General features: G+C 39.8%; 1 protein-coding gene across 8 annotated transcripts in view; it reads left to right on the top strand.

Annotated features, from left to right (window-relative positions):
- Positions 1-11,809, top strand: part of a1cf (apobec1 complementation factor) — a 40,044-nt gene extending 28,235 nt beyond the window's left edge. For 4 of the 8 annotated variants that reach the window (XM_072557862.1, XM_072557859.1, XM_072557860.1 and 1 more), the window contains exons 11-12: positions 6,563-6,693; positions 10,296-11,809. In XM_072557862.1, the coding sequence (XP_072413963.1) occupies positions 6,563-6,693; positions 10,296-10,447 (283 nt within the window). In that variant the 3' untranslated portion in view covers positions 10,448-11,809. Of the gene's footprint in view, positions 1-6,562; positions 6,694-10,223 lie in introns of all 8 variants that reach the window. The other 4 variants (XM_072557856.1, XM_072557861.1, XM_072557857.1 and 1 more) reach the window with 1 other exon arrangement.
- The last annotated feature ends 488 nt before the right edge of the window (positions 11,810-12,297 follow it).

The raw sequence follows: 12,297 nt of genomic DNA, 5'->3' as shown, positions 1-12,297 counted from the left end.
GCACTACTGAGTCTGCCAAGCTAGCTACTCTCTGATTGGCCACTTAGAGGTGATACAGCTATCTTCAAGGTGGCAAAAAGTGTGACCCTAAAAATCTGATGACTGTAAAACCCACTCACAGATTCCATTTTCTGTGGAAGTGGATTCAGTGCTGCTGTGGTAAATCCCAACGTATACTTCTGATCATATGAATAGAATGTTCCCTTAGCTGTTCCTTAAATAACAAGATGCTTTTTCCTTAAAATAAACATGTCCTGAATATTGTTCTGAAGAAGTCATACAAGACTCAAAAAATTTTACCTCTCTTTCTCTCTCCACAGATGCTGCCAGACCTGCTGAGTTTCTCCAGCACTCTGTGTCTGTGTTTTGTATTGTGCATGAGGTACAATGATTTCAATCTGAATTGAAATGTTCTTTCTTGATGCAGTTAAATTGAAGATCGTTTTACACAGTGTATTATTTATTTCATTGTTTTTACATGTGGGCACGACAGAACAGCTGTTCCTGACAAACGTGCTGACAAATATTCTTTGGTATTCAAGTCAAATCATTTTTAAAACTTTCAAAACTAGCGACAGCTTGCATAAAACACTTAACAGAACAAACACAATTAAGTCCTCAGCTCCCAACACTGTAGCTTCACTGCTGCCACCTTCACATAAAAGCTGGGAGTGCAAGGTAAAACTTAATCATTTTTAAAGGAATAACTCAGTAGAAGAAATGATGCAGAAGGAAGATTTAATTTTAGTATTTTCATCCTTTATGAATTTTCAAGCATCGCTTAGAAGCTGCTTTGAATTTTCTCAAGTCATTTCCATTAATCCACAATCAACAGGCACTTTAAAATAGCACTTGAGGTAATGCACCAATTTCAAACTAACAGATTAGCAGATGTTCCCTTTCTGCTTTCCTAACCTAATAGATATCTGGATTAATATGTGAGAAACAGAGAGATCAGTACTATAACTTAAATCTATTAAAGTAATTTCATTTTCTACAGAAAGTTTCTAACCAGTACTACAGCTACATGAATAAATGTAATATGGAAATTATAGTCTTTAAGTGTATAACAAGCTTTTTGTGGGATGTGGGTGTTGCTGGCTGGCCAGCATTTATTCCCCATCACTAGTTGTCCTTGAGAAGGTGGTAGTGAGCTGCCTCCACCTGCTTGTGGAGTCCAGCTACAATCCCATTAGGGAGAGAACTCCAGGATGTTGACCTAGCGATAATGAAGGAGTGGTGATATATTTCCAAGTCAGGATGGTGAGTGAATTGGAATGGAACTTGTAGGGGGCGGTGTTCCCATATATCTGCTGCTGTTCTCCTTCTAGATGGAAGTGATCATGGGTTTGGAAGGTGCTGTCTCAGGATCTTTAGTGAATTTCTGCATCTTGTAGATAGTACACACTGTTGCTACTGAGCATTGGTGGTGGAGGGAGTAGATGCTTGTGAGTGTAAAGCCAATCAAGTGGACTTTTTTGTCCTGGATGGTGTCAAGTTTCTTGAGTGTTGTTGGGGCTACACTCATCCAGATAAGTGGGAGTATTCCATCACACTCTGACTTGTGCCTTGTAGATAGTGAACAGGCTTTGGAGAGTCAGGAGGTGTGTTACTTGCCACAGTATACTGAGCTTCTGACATGCTTTCGTAGCTAGTGTGTTTATGGCATGAGTCCAGTTGAGTTTCTGGTCACTGATAACCCCTAGGATGCTGATAATGGCGTATCACCCTGATGGTGACACTGTTGAATATCAAGGGGCTCACAAAATGCTTCCTATTGATTCTGTTCACAAGCAAGAAGATGTTTATCTACTATTGTATCTCTGTGCAGCAAAGCAAGGCAGGGAAAAGGCTAGATATTGTTCAAGATTGTGGTCTGAACTCTGGAAAACAAAAAAAAACAGTATTTAACAACTATCAGATCTTTAAGAAGTCATCACAGGAAGCTAATATTCTGAAATGAAAGGCTCCAGTAAACAGAAGCTTCTTGTCTTCAGAATTCTTAAAAGTTGGTGATTTTACAGTTAGACTTATAAATAAAACAAAAGAGGATTTATGAAGAGAATTTATGATATAGTGAGATTTAGATCTGTGGTGAAAGAAACACATTGATTTATTTCTTGTGGCATTTAATGACAAAGACAGTGTCAGTGAAAAATACTTGATATATTTGAAGTTTTCTCTGTCCATCATGTACTTTAGTAGGAAACATTCTCTCTCAGTTGAAGTTAGTGAATTATAATAACATGTGGACTCCACAGAATTTGTAGTCAGTGCAACAAGCTGATAAAGTAGACAAACCAAGACATTCCTGGAAGGTGGATGAGGGAACTGGATGGATCTGCATTAGGAGAGTTTCTGCATCACTTCCAGAAAGCGATAGATACAAGAGAAGCTCCCCCAAATCAATAGACTGAAAGATGCTTTGGATACTGTGTTAAAGAGGTTCCAATTGACATTCTTCTAACTTTCCTGTTCCTTGAGAACGGTCATGCCAGAGAAATGAGGTTCCTGTCTCGAATCCTTGTTAGGAGAGGGGAAAAAAAATCAAAAGCATATTTAAAAAAAAAAGAACCAGGATAGGCTGTTCAGCCAATCAAGCACCCACCCCAGAGTCCCACAGTCACTTAAGCTAATCACTTTCTATATACCTGTAAAAACTATTGTTTTTACATTTGTCACCAATTTTCAAAATTAACATTCTCACTTTTTATTAGCTTTTTAGTCATCTGTTGCTGGTTCTAAAAGTAATACCCAGTTCTCTGGTGAATCATTAGATTTTGCTGCTGTGTGTGCCTTAGTTTTTGATTGGATGCTCACCTTCATGGCCTTCTCATTGAGCCCTTCTTTTGGACCAGAGATGATGTTGTTGAGCGGTGCTTAATTGTCTGCTGCTGCTTATCTCCCGACCCTTCCCTCAGTCTATTTCCCCAGCCCTGCTTTAGGCAACTCTTCCTTCATACTTCTGTAATTGAATCATAGAATCCCCACAGTGCAGAAAGAGGCCATTCGGCCCATCGAGTGCGCCAACCGTCTGCAGAGCAACCCACCCCAGGAACCTATTCCCGTAACCCCACATTGACCTTAGTTAATCTCAGAACATTAGTTTGAGATCCAAATTGCTCTCCCTCAAATTGAATTCAAAATTCTACCAGATCACTACCTTCTTAGAGGATTCCTAACTATTAGATCTCTTATTAATTCTCACTACATCATTACTGGATCGAAAATAGCCTGTTTTGTAGCAGGTTCTGCAGGATGCTGCTCTAAGAAACAATCCCTGATATGCTCTACAAATTTGCCTTCCATATCACATTTGCCCTTCTTGTTCATCCAGTTAATATAGAGATTAAAATGACCGAAGAGAGTTGTCATGCCCTTCTCACAGTTTTCATTACTTCCTGATTTATACTTTATCCTGCAGTGAGGCAACTCTTTAGGGATCTATAGATGAGTCCCACCCATGACTTCTTTCCCTTGCTATTCCTTATTTCCACCCAAACTGATTAGACATCACAATCCATCATACCAATATCACTACTCACCAATGCACGGATACCATACTTTATTAACAAAGCTACCACACCTCCTTGTCCTTTTTGCCTCTTCTTCTGGAATATTGCATACCCTTTACTATTGAGATCTCAGTTACCCTGCAACCATGTCTCCATATTAGCAATGAAGTCATATTAATTTGTCTCTATTTGTGCCATCAATTCAATCTTTCTTGTTACAAATGCTTTGTGCATTCAAATAGCTTTAAATTTTGACTTGTTAACCATTATTACTTACTCTCATTGTAAATTCTGCTGCACTCTTCTGCTCCTTCCTATCACTACCCTACATCTCTGCTATCTCATTACTCCTGATGTTTTAAACTTCCCTTCAATTAAACCATCCCCTGTTACTCACTAATTAGTTTAAAGCCCAATCTACTAACCTCGTGACATAATTCAGCAGGTTCAAATAAAGCTCGTCCTCATGGAATAGTGCTCTTCCTCACCAGTACTGGCGTGAGTGCTCCATAAACTGGAAGCCATTACTCCCACATCGAGCTTTGAGCCATGCATTTACCTCTATGATCTCTTTTACATTACATCAATTTGCATGTGGCTCAGGTCGTAATCCACAAGTGATCACGTTTATTATTCTGCTATTTAATTCAGTCCTGAGCTACTCAATCTCTCAGCAGCACTTCTTTCCTGGTCCTACTTAAGCTAAATTCTGGATCCCAATACCTACTTCACTTGAAGTCATACACTGCTGACCCATGGAGCAAATCTGAAGGAATTAATGTAAGGGATATGACTGTCTCCTAAAACTGAGTATCCAGGTAACCCCTCCCCCCGATGTATCACAGTGTTTACAACTCGACTCCAGCTCAAATCTTAGCCAACTTCTCACTCAGGCAGCCAGCACTTGCTGCCAATATGGTCACAGTGGATCACACCATTGTCCAGCAGCTCCCACATACTACAGCTGCAACTCATTGACTGTCAAAATATTTCAAATGTATTTAATTAATTAATTTGGATGCTAAAAGTGAACTTCCTAACTTTACTCTTCAGATGTGGTAATATCTCTCTATTTAAGTTATTTCGCCAATTAAGAAGACATTGAAGAAATACCTAACAACTATCTGTTTTTCTGTGACATCACTATTCAGCTCTGGGAGGTAGATGCAGGTCAAAGGTGCTCTTTGCCACCATTTTATACCTTTTGTCGCTGCTTTTCTCATCCTGATCTATTCTCCCGGTCTGCTTCACAGTGATACTGACTTGCTACACAAAAGCAGAAATTGCTGGAAAAGCTCAACAGCTTTGGCAGCATCTGTGGAGAAAAATCAGAGTTAACGTTTCCAGTGACCCTGGAACTTTTCCTGCAAATTCTGTTTTTGATTCTAATTCACAGCATCCGCAGTTCTTTTGGTTTTTACAAAATTTGCTGATGGCCTTGGTAATTAATGCACTCTCGTGTCAAACACAAGAATGTTTTGAACTATTAAGTACATGTGGAGAATCACAAAATTATACATTTTACCCACACATGGCCAATTAGTCACCTGAAGGCTTTGAATGTTTGCAAAGAATCCCCTGCAACATTCAGTCCAACAACTAAGAAAATACAAAATCTCCTATCATTCATCCTAAGACTGAGCTCAGAGTTATCTCAGCAGTCCAGTAGAGGAGACAAAGAGTTATGAATAGATTGGGGGGTATTAGGATAAAAAGACATGGAATTAGATTTTCATCATTAAGGCAGAAGCTCGAATTGGGATACTTCCTAACTTGGCAGATCCATCTCCACGAAAATGGATCCTGTTTCCATCTGGGAAGGCAGAGTTGGGATCAATTTGGCTCCATCAATCCTGAATCCTGTTTGGATATTGCTATGCAGAAAGACAAGTGCAGAGACAGACTGGCTAGATGGCTCACCTCATTTCTCCAGGACTATATTCCAGTTGTATCAAAGGCTGTTAGACCCTGTAGCCCTCAGCCCTCACTGACCAGACGTCCCCATCTCCATTATTGATTTGTCCCAATAACCCCATGTCTTGTGCATTTTATTCTCCATCTTCATCCTCTAAGCTCACTCACCCAGCGTGCACCACAGAACCACAGAACCATGTAACGATAATGGCAAGTCTTGAAATGTACTTAAAAAATAACACTCACTCAAACGTGTGCTTTGAAAAGAACTGCCACTCTCACAACCCTGTAACAGACCCAATCAGAGCAATTATAGTATCAATAACAAAGACTTTACCTCATTTTATACTTTTTAATCTCTTCCAAATAAATATATAGGCATTGAACAACAGCAGTTCTAAAAGAGAATAGAAAAATCAACCAAAGGACACGTTCGATTTCAGCCTGTGAAAACAGACCCCTGATTATCTAATCCATTTGTGAGTTTTGAAGCCCAGCCAAGCATTGATAACAAGGTTATCTGTAAACTCTATCAACAAAACCCGATTGTTAAACAAACTGAAGGGCAAAGGTTTAAGGTGAGAGGAGGAAGATTGAAAAGGGATTGAAGGTGAAACAGAGGGTGGGGCATGCATAGAATGAGCTGCCAGAGGAAGTGGTGGAGGCTGGTACAACTACAACATTTAAAAAGGATCTGGATGGGTACATGAATAGAGAGATGTGGACCAAGGTTAGGTGAATTGGCTATGCTAAATTTCACATATTGTTCAGGGATGTGTAAGTTTCCACACTGTAAGGATTCTATGATTCTATAAATGCTGGCAAATGGGACTAGTTCAGTTTATGCTCAAAGGGCTTATGCTCGAAACATCAACTCCCCTGCTCCTTGGATGCTGCCTGACATGCTATGCTTTTCCGGCACCACACTTTTTGACTCTGATCTCCAGCATCTGCAGTCCTCACTTTCTTCTAGTTCAGTTGAGGACCTGGTTGGGATGGATGAGGTGGGCCGAGGGGTGTGTTTCTATGCCGTACATCTCTATGACTCTACTTATTTTCTCAGTCAACTTGCTGTAATGGATCGTATTGGATGATCATACTAAGAAGTGAGCAGAATATTTTCTTTCTTGCAGCCAACCATTCACGCCACCCAAACTGTGTACATCTGTGGAAGAAGCAAAAAGTTATGCAGCAGAGCATGTCCTTCAGATCCTAGGTCTTCAGAGCGAAGGTACGGAGCCTCCCGCAGCTGCAGCTTTCACAGGTATGTGAAGGTCTATACTGACAGCAACTATTGCAAATTGGAGCAATGTGAGAAGAACCATTTTATTCATGTGTCATTTACAACTCCATTTTGATGTCCTGAGGATAATATGTCTTGTGTTCATAAAGACGAAAGGTTTCAAGTTTAGGGAGTAGAACCATGTTGTCTCTTGAGTTCTGAAATGGAGAAAGAGCAATTTCCCTGTACGTCACGCCATGCCTTAACTGCGAAGGATATTTACTGGCCCAAATCTATAAGAAATGGAGCAAGAATGAGCCAAACAGGTCCACAAATATCTTATTTATTATCATCTTGGCTGATGGTCACAGTCTTACCTTCAGCTTCCTGCCTGGTCCCTCTGTCGCCCTATGCCATATCTCTGTAAATAAAAAATCTATCTCACCCAACATTGACTATATTCAATGAGCCAACCTCAAGTACTTTACGGAGGGAGAAAATTCCAAGACCTGATGACTTTCAGAGAAGAAATTACCTCTCACCTCCATTTAAAATGGGAGGGACATTATTTTGAAACTGTGTGCCCTTCCGATTCCCCTACAAAACTCTCCCCGAATCTTATATGCTTCAATAAGATCAGCTCTCATTTTTCTAAACTGAGTATAGAGCCAACCTGCTCAATCTTTGCTCATGATGAACCTCTCAGCTAGGAATCAATGTTCTCCGAACTACCCCCAATTCATAAGTATGTCCCTCCTTATGTAAGGAGAGCAAAACTGCACTTTGATTGCAGTTTCACCAATACCCTCCACAGCTGCAGTATATCTTCCCTACTTTTATACTTCATCATATTGTGTTCCTTGTAAGTTGATCCAACACTAAATACATGAAAACACTGTCTTGAATTGGAAAAGTTAAATTAAAATAATCACTTTGTTATTATCTCAGACCTTAAGCAAACCTTCATTAATCTCAGTTTAAAATCTAACAGAGGTAACGTGGCTGAGCAAGCTAAAGCACTTAGTTAAGGCTCCAGTTTCTCAGGTGGTAGGAGTTTGAATCCTCCTGCTGCCAATGTACTTCAGTGGCTTGATTGGATAAACAAGTGGAAATACTGATGAAATTGGCAGGATTTTATGTTATCTTGAGGAACAAGGGTTATGAGCCTACCTTTGGCCCAGAAGCTCTGTGTTCAAGTCCCTTGCCCCGAAGGTGTTGACAGCACATCTGAACAGAGTCTGGACAGCTGAGGAACCTGGGTACTCACGCACCAGAAACCTCTACAGGCTGTTCCTCATATGGAGCCTGATAGCCACTGGAAATGTTCAGTACGGCTTTTGAAGTGCTGTTACAATTTCCGTTCCGATGATCAGCAGCTAATCAGTATGGAGAAAATGTGGTTTAAGGAATGAAAATAAAATGCAAGCATGCTGCCACTTTTTAAAATAGACTGACATTACCCATCCTGAACCAGACCAAGCGTAGTTGTTCTTAATACATTGAACTTAATTGCATATACCTCTGGACTCCATATATTTAAGCCAAGAGCCTGAGAAAGTCCTTTAATAGTGTACATTACACATCAAGATTAAATGAAACATTGGGACTACAACAAGTTCCTAAAAAAGAAATGAACTGTTCCTGGCAGCAAGGTTTGTGTTCATGAACTTACTGCAGCTGCCTTATGAAGAGAGCAGGCAGATGCAACTGCATATAGGGGGTGAGGTGAAAAAGACATTTATAAGTAGAGATACGTCATATTTACAAATTCAGTTTAACTAAACTCCCTGAAAGCTGAATCAATTGTAATCATCCTTAGCTTAGCTCCTTTCAGCATATTTACTTTTGTTCTCCTATCCAAACGTACTTAACTATTGGGGTCGAGAGTGTGTTGCTGGAAAAGCACAGCAGGTCAGGCAGCATCCGAGGAGCAGGAGAATCGAAGTTGGGCTTACACCCTTTATCGGGAGTGAGGACTTGGGGGTGCATTGAGAGAACTTCTCACTGAGATCTTTGTAGAGAGAGGAGGAGAACTTCCTCAAGGTAGGCATCCTTGGAAGGGGCTTCGCAGTAATGTTGAAATCGATTAGGAGACAGTGAGGTCTGTAGATGTTGGAGATCAGAGTCGAGAGTGTGGTGCTGGAAAAGCACAGCAGGTCAGGAGCAGGAGAATCGACATTTCGGGGATAAGCCCTTCATCAGGTATCTTAAATATTGGCAGAGTATCTGCTTGAGGTTGTTTATCTCTCCCAGGAGTCCTATGGCAGTTGGAACAATATTACTAATAACCTGGGACTATGTAACTACCTGCAGCATTATTCTGATAACACTGTATGATGTCTCTGCTGAAAAATACGGAGTCCAGCAGGAACCAGAGGTGTTTGCAATCAAATTCAACGCTAATTTGAATGTATTATGAGGAGATGTGCTTGGCTTGTTTCAGATTGGGTAATGTCTGTCTAGAATAACAGAAGAGAGTGATTCAGAGGAAAAAAAAATGAAGTACAAGGTTAGTATTTTCAAACACAAAATGCCAGAAACAGTGAGAGCATCCGTCGAGAGAGGAAAGCAGTGTTAATGTTTCAGGTCAATGGTAGGTCATTTTTAACTCTGTTTAGCTGTTTATGCATGCAGTCTGATGTATTGAGTATTTCCAATACATGCCGTTTTTACATTGAATTTCTAGCATCCATTGTATTTTGCTTTTGTGTTTACATTTACAAGCTCTTCGAACTTGTCAAAAGGAACATTTTTCCCAATTGAAAAATGAGACTGGCAATAGTTAGATAAACTTGACTTGTAGGTTATTATTAAATGGGGACATTGTACTCTACTTTGAAAATACGAGCTGTTGTGAGGCATTCGGCCTGGATTCAAGGGCTTCCATGTATCTCAAGAGCTCCCAGTCGGGATTGCACATGCTCAGCAATTATCTCCAAGACCTAGAAAATAACAGGTTGCAATTAACAATTACATTCAAAAGCGCACATGCCCAACGATTGAATTTGATGCTTAAAGAAAGGGGAGCTGGCCTGAATGAAATATAGAAGCAATTTGCAAAAGGTGTGACAAGCACTTACCCTGGGTGACTGCTGTCAATCTGTCTCACAAAGATAGGACAAACATGTTTCCAGTGAGCAGTAAGAATCGGATCTCTGTAAATATAGCATTTTGCAATGAGCAAACCTGAGAAGAGCACTTTGACATAAATTACGCTTTCAGAGTACCTGCTGGCAGAAGGGAACTCAGTTTGCTGAGAGATCTTGTCAAGAAAATCACTGACCCATGACGTTTTGACTAATGTGCAGCAGAGAAGTGCAAAGTTCATTGCTGCCTGCATGTACTTGGCAAGTCCCTCCACACCTGGCCACAGAGCTGATTATTAACAATTGGATCAGAAATGCTGGAAAGTCAGGTTTTGTTATGTAATAGTGTGATCAGTTCTTAGTTCACTAAGTCAAAAGCCAACAATAATTCAAAAAGAAAATCTTCACTGCACCGAAAATTTCATTTACTATCTCCAACTTGTAACCGAGCACCCAGGGTAATGTTTGCTTTGCATCTTCTTTCAGGCAGACCTCTGTCTATGCCTGTCTCGTACTTGGCTTCATCCACTGATCTCCCATTCCCATGTTATGCTACAGGCTACACATTAGCAGGAGCAGCAGCCACTGTGGCAGCGACACAACTGAAACAAGCGGTTGCCCTTGGCCAGGACTTAGCCACATATGCCACGTACGAAGGTTATCCCACATTCGCAGTGCCAACGCGTGGTGACACTTACGGAGCTTTCTGAGAAGACTTGGACAATGATGCGCAGCCCTGCTAACATACATTAAGAGCAACAATGGGAACGATGATTAAAATGAATAGTCAAATATAGATACAGATTAATAGAATGTGATTATTCCTAATGGTATGATTCCAATAACCGTGTAGACAATTTGAATAAAAGCTAGAATGTAATTAGGTTGCAAGTCTAATCAGCTTGTACACAAAGATATCTATCTATCTATATATATGAATATATATACATACATTAAGGATGTATCTTAAGTTAAGAGAACTTTTAAGACAAAAGTAAGAAAGCTATATAGCCCTTTAATATTTTTATATTTCTCAGGTATAATTTGGCCTTCATGTTTACATAGTAATTCATATTTGTGCCATACAGGATACTCAGTTATTAGAGGACTATTAAAGTGTTCACGTGAGGTGTGTGCAGCTACTTTAGGTGTGCATTACTAAAAAGCATCCATTTTGCATCATCTGCATTTAATGATAATGTTCATGTTTACTTAATTTCAACATATTATTGGGGTTGCCTTGTCCCAAATATGAATCCCTACCATAGCCTAGTAGACGGCCCCTGCATAACAGGATATTATTCCTAATATTTCCATGACCAAATATAAAACAAACCATATCTTACAGGTGATGTGAGTAGGGATGTTTGAAAAGAAGTTCTAACCTACAGCTGCTATATTCCAATAACCAAGTACAGTAGCATGTGAAGTTGAGGTTTTGTTCAGTGTTTAGCAACCATTTTAATGATTCCCTTTCTCCAATTTTCGGCTGAGTCTTTAGTTTAAAATGGAACAAACCTATGCTTTATTGTATTGTGCCAAAAAAAGGCATTGACATTATATTTGAATTTTGTAAGGTATTCAGGAAGATGCCAAAGCCACAGACAGTGATAACAGTATTAAAACATGCGCCTGGGAGCGTTTAGAACCTATTTTTGTACCAGTCGTCAAAATATCAATGTTTGTACAGAATATAACATTTTCTCTCAGATATTGAAATGTTCTTTAAAGAAAATTATCAATCATTCACTTCAAAAAAAACTGTTATCGGGGAAAATTGCTGACTAATAAAACCTAAAAATAAATTGGCACGACAGAATCATGGGAAAACTATCCGTTTGTTTGTGTAATTGTTGAGTTTTAAAACAAGGAATATTGTGAAGCCATAGTATGTTTCATTGGATTATAATTTCTCTTGGTCCAGTTACCATCAGAGATGGTGAAAAACATCCATCTCGATCTTTCATCAGTAATGACAATCTTTCAGAATGTACTCAATAAGTGTGATATGAATAATTAATAATGTTTACTTCATTTCCAACTCTGTTTCCAATAAATGTTTCACAAAACTACCCTTTGCTTTGATGCCCTTTCAATCATGTGAGCAGCTTGTAAAAGCCATGGAAGTTGGTAACATTATCTCATGATAACATTTCTGTGTCAGATCTTCATGGACTGAAAATGTGTTGCTGGAAAAGCGCAGCAGGTCAGGCAGCATCCAAGGAGCAGGAGAATCCTGAAACGTCGATTCTCCTGTTCCTTGGATGCTGCCTGACCTGCTGCGCTTTTCCAGCAACACATTTTCAGCTCTGATCTCCAGCATCTGCAGTCCTCACTTTCTCCTCGCAGACCTTCATGGACTCTAGAGATGTGCACCCATGAACTAAGCTAACACTTGGCTGAGAGAAATGTTGCCGTGTTGAAGGACTTTTCAATAAGATGTTACACCAAAGCCTCATATTCACTCTTAGGAGAACATAAGGAATCCCATGGTACCATTTTGAAGAGAAAAGGAAGGTTTTGAGGTGGCTTTTGAAAATCATAGATCCCTACAGTGTAG

Source organism: Chiloscyllium punctatum, chromosome 38 (genome assembly GCF_047496795.1).
Source record: "Chiloscyllium punctatum isolate Juve2018m chromosome 38, sChiPun1.3, whole genome shotgun sequence".
NCBI lineage: Eukaryota > Metazoa > Chordata > Chondrichthyes > Orectolobiformes > Hemiscylliidae > Chiloscyllium > Chiloscyllium punctatum.
This window is presented reverse-complemented; position numbering and strand designations above follow the sequence as displayed.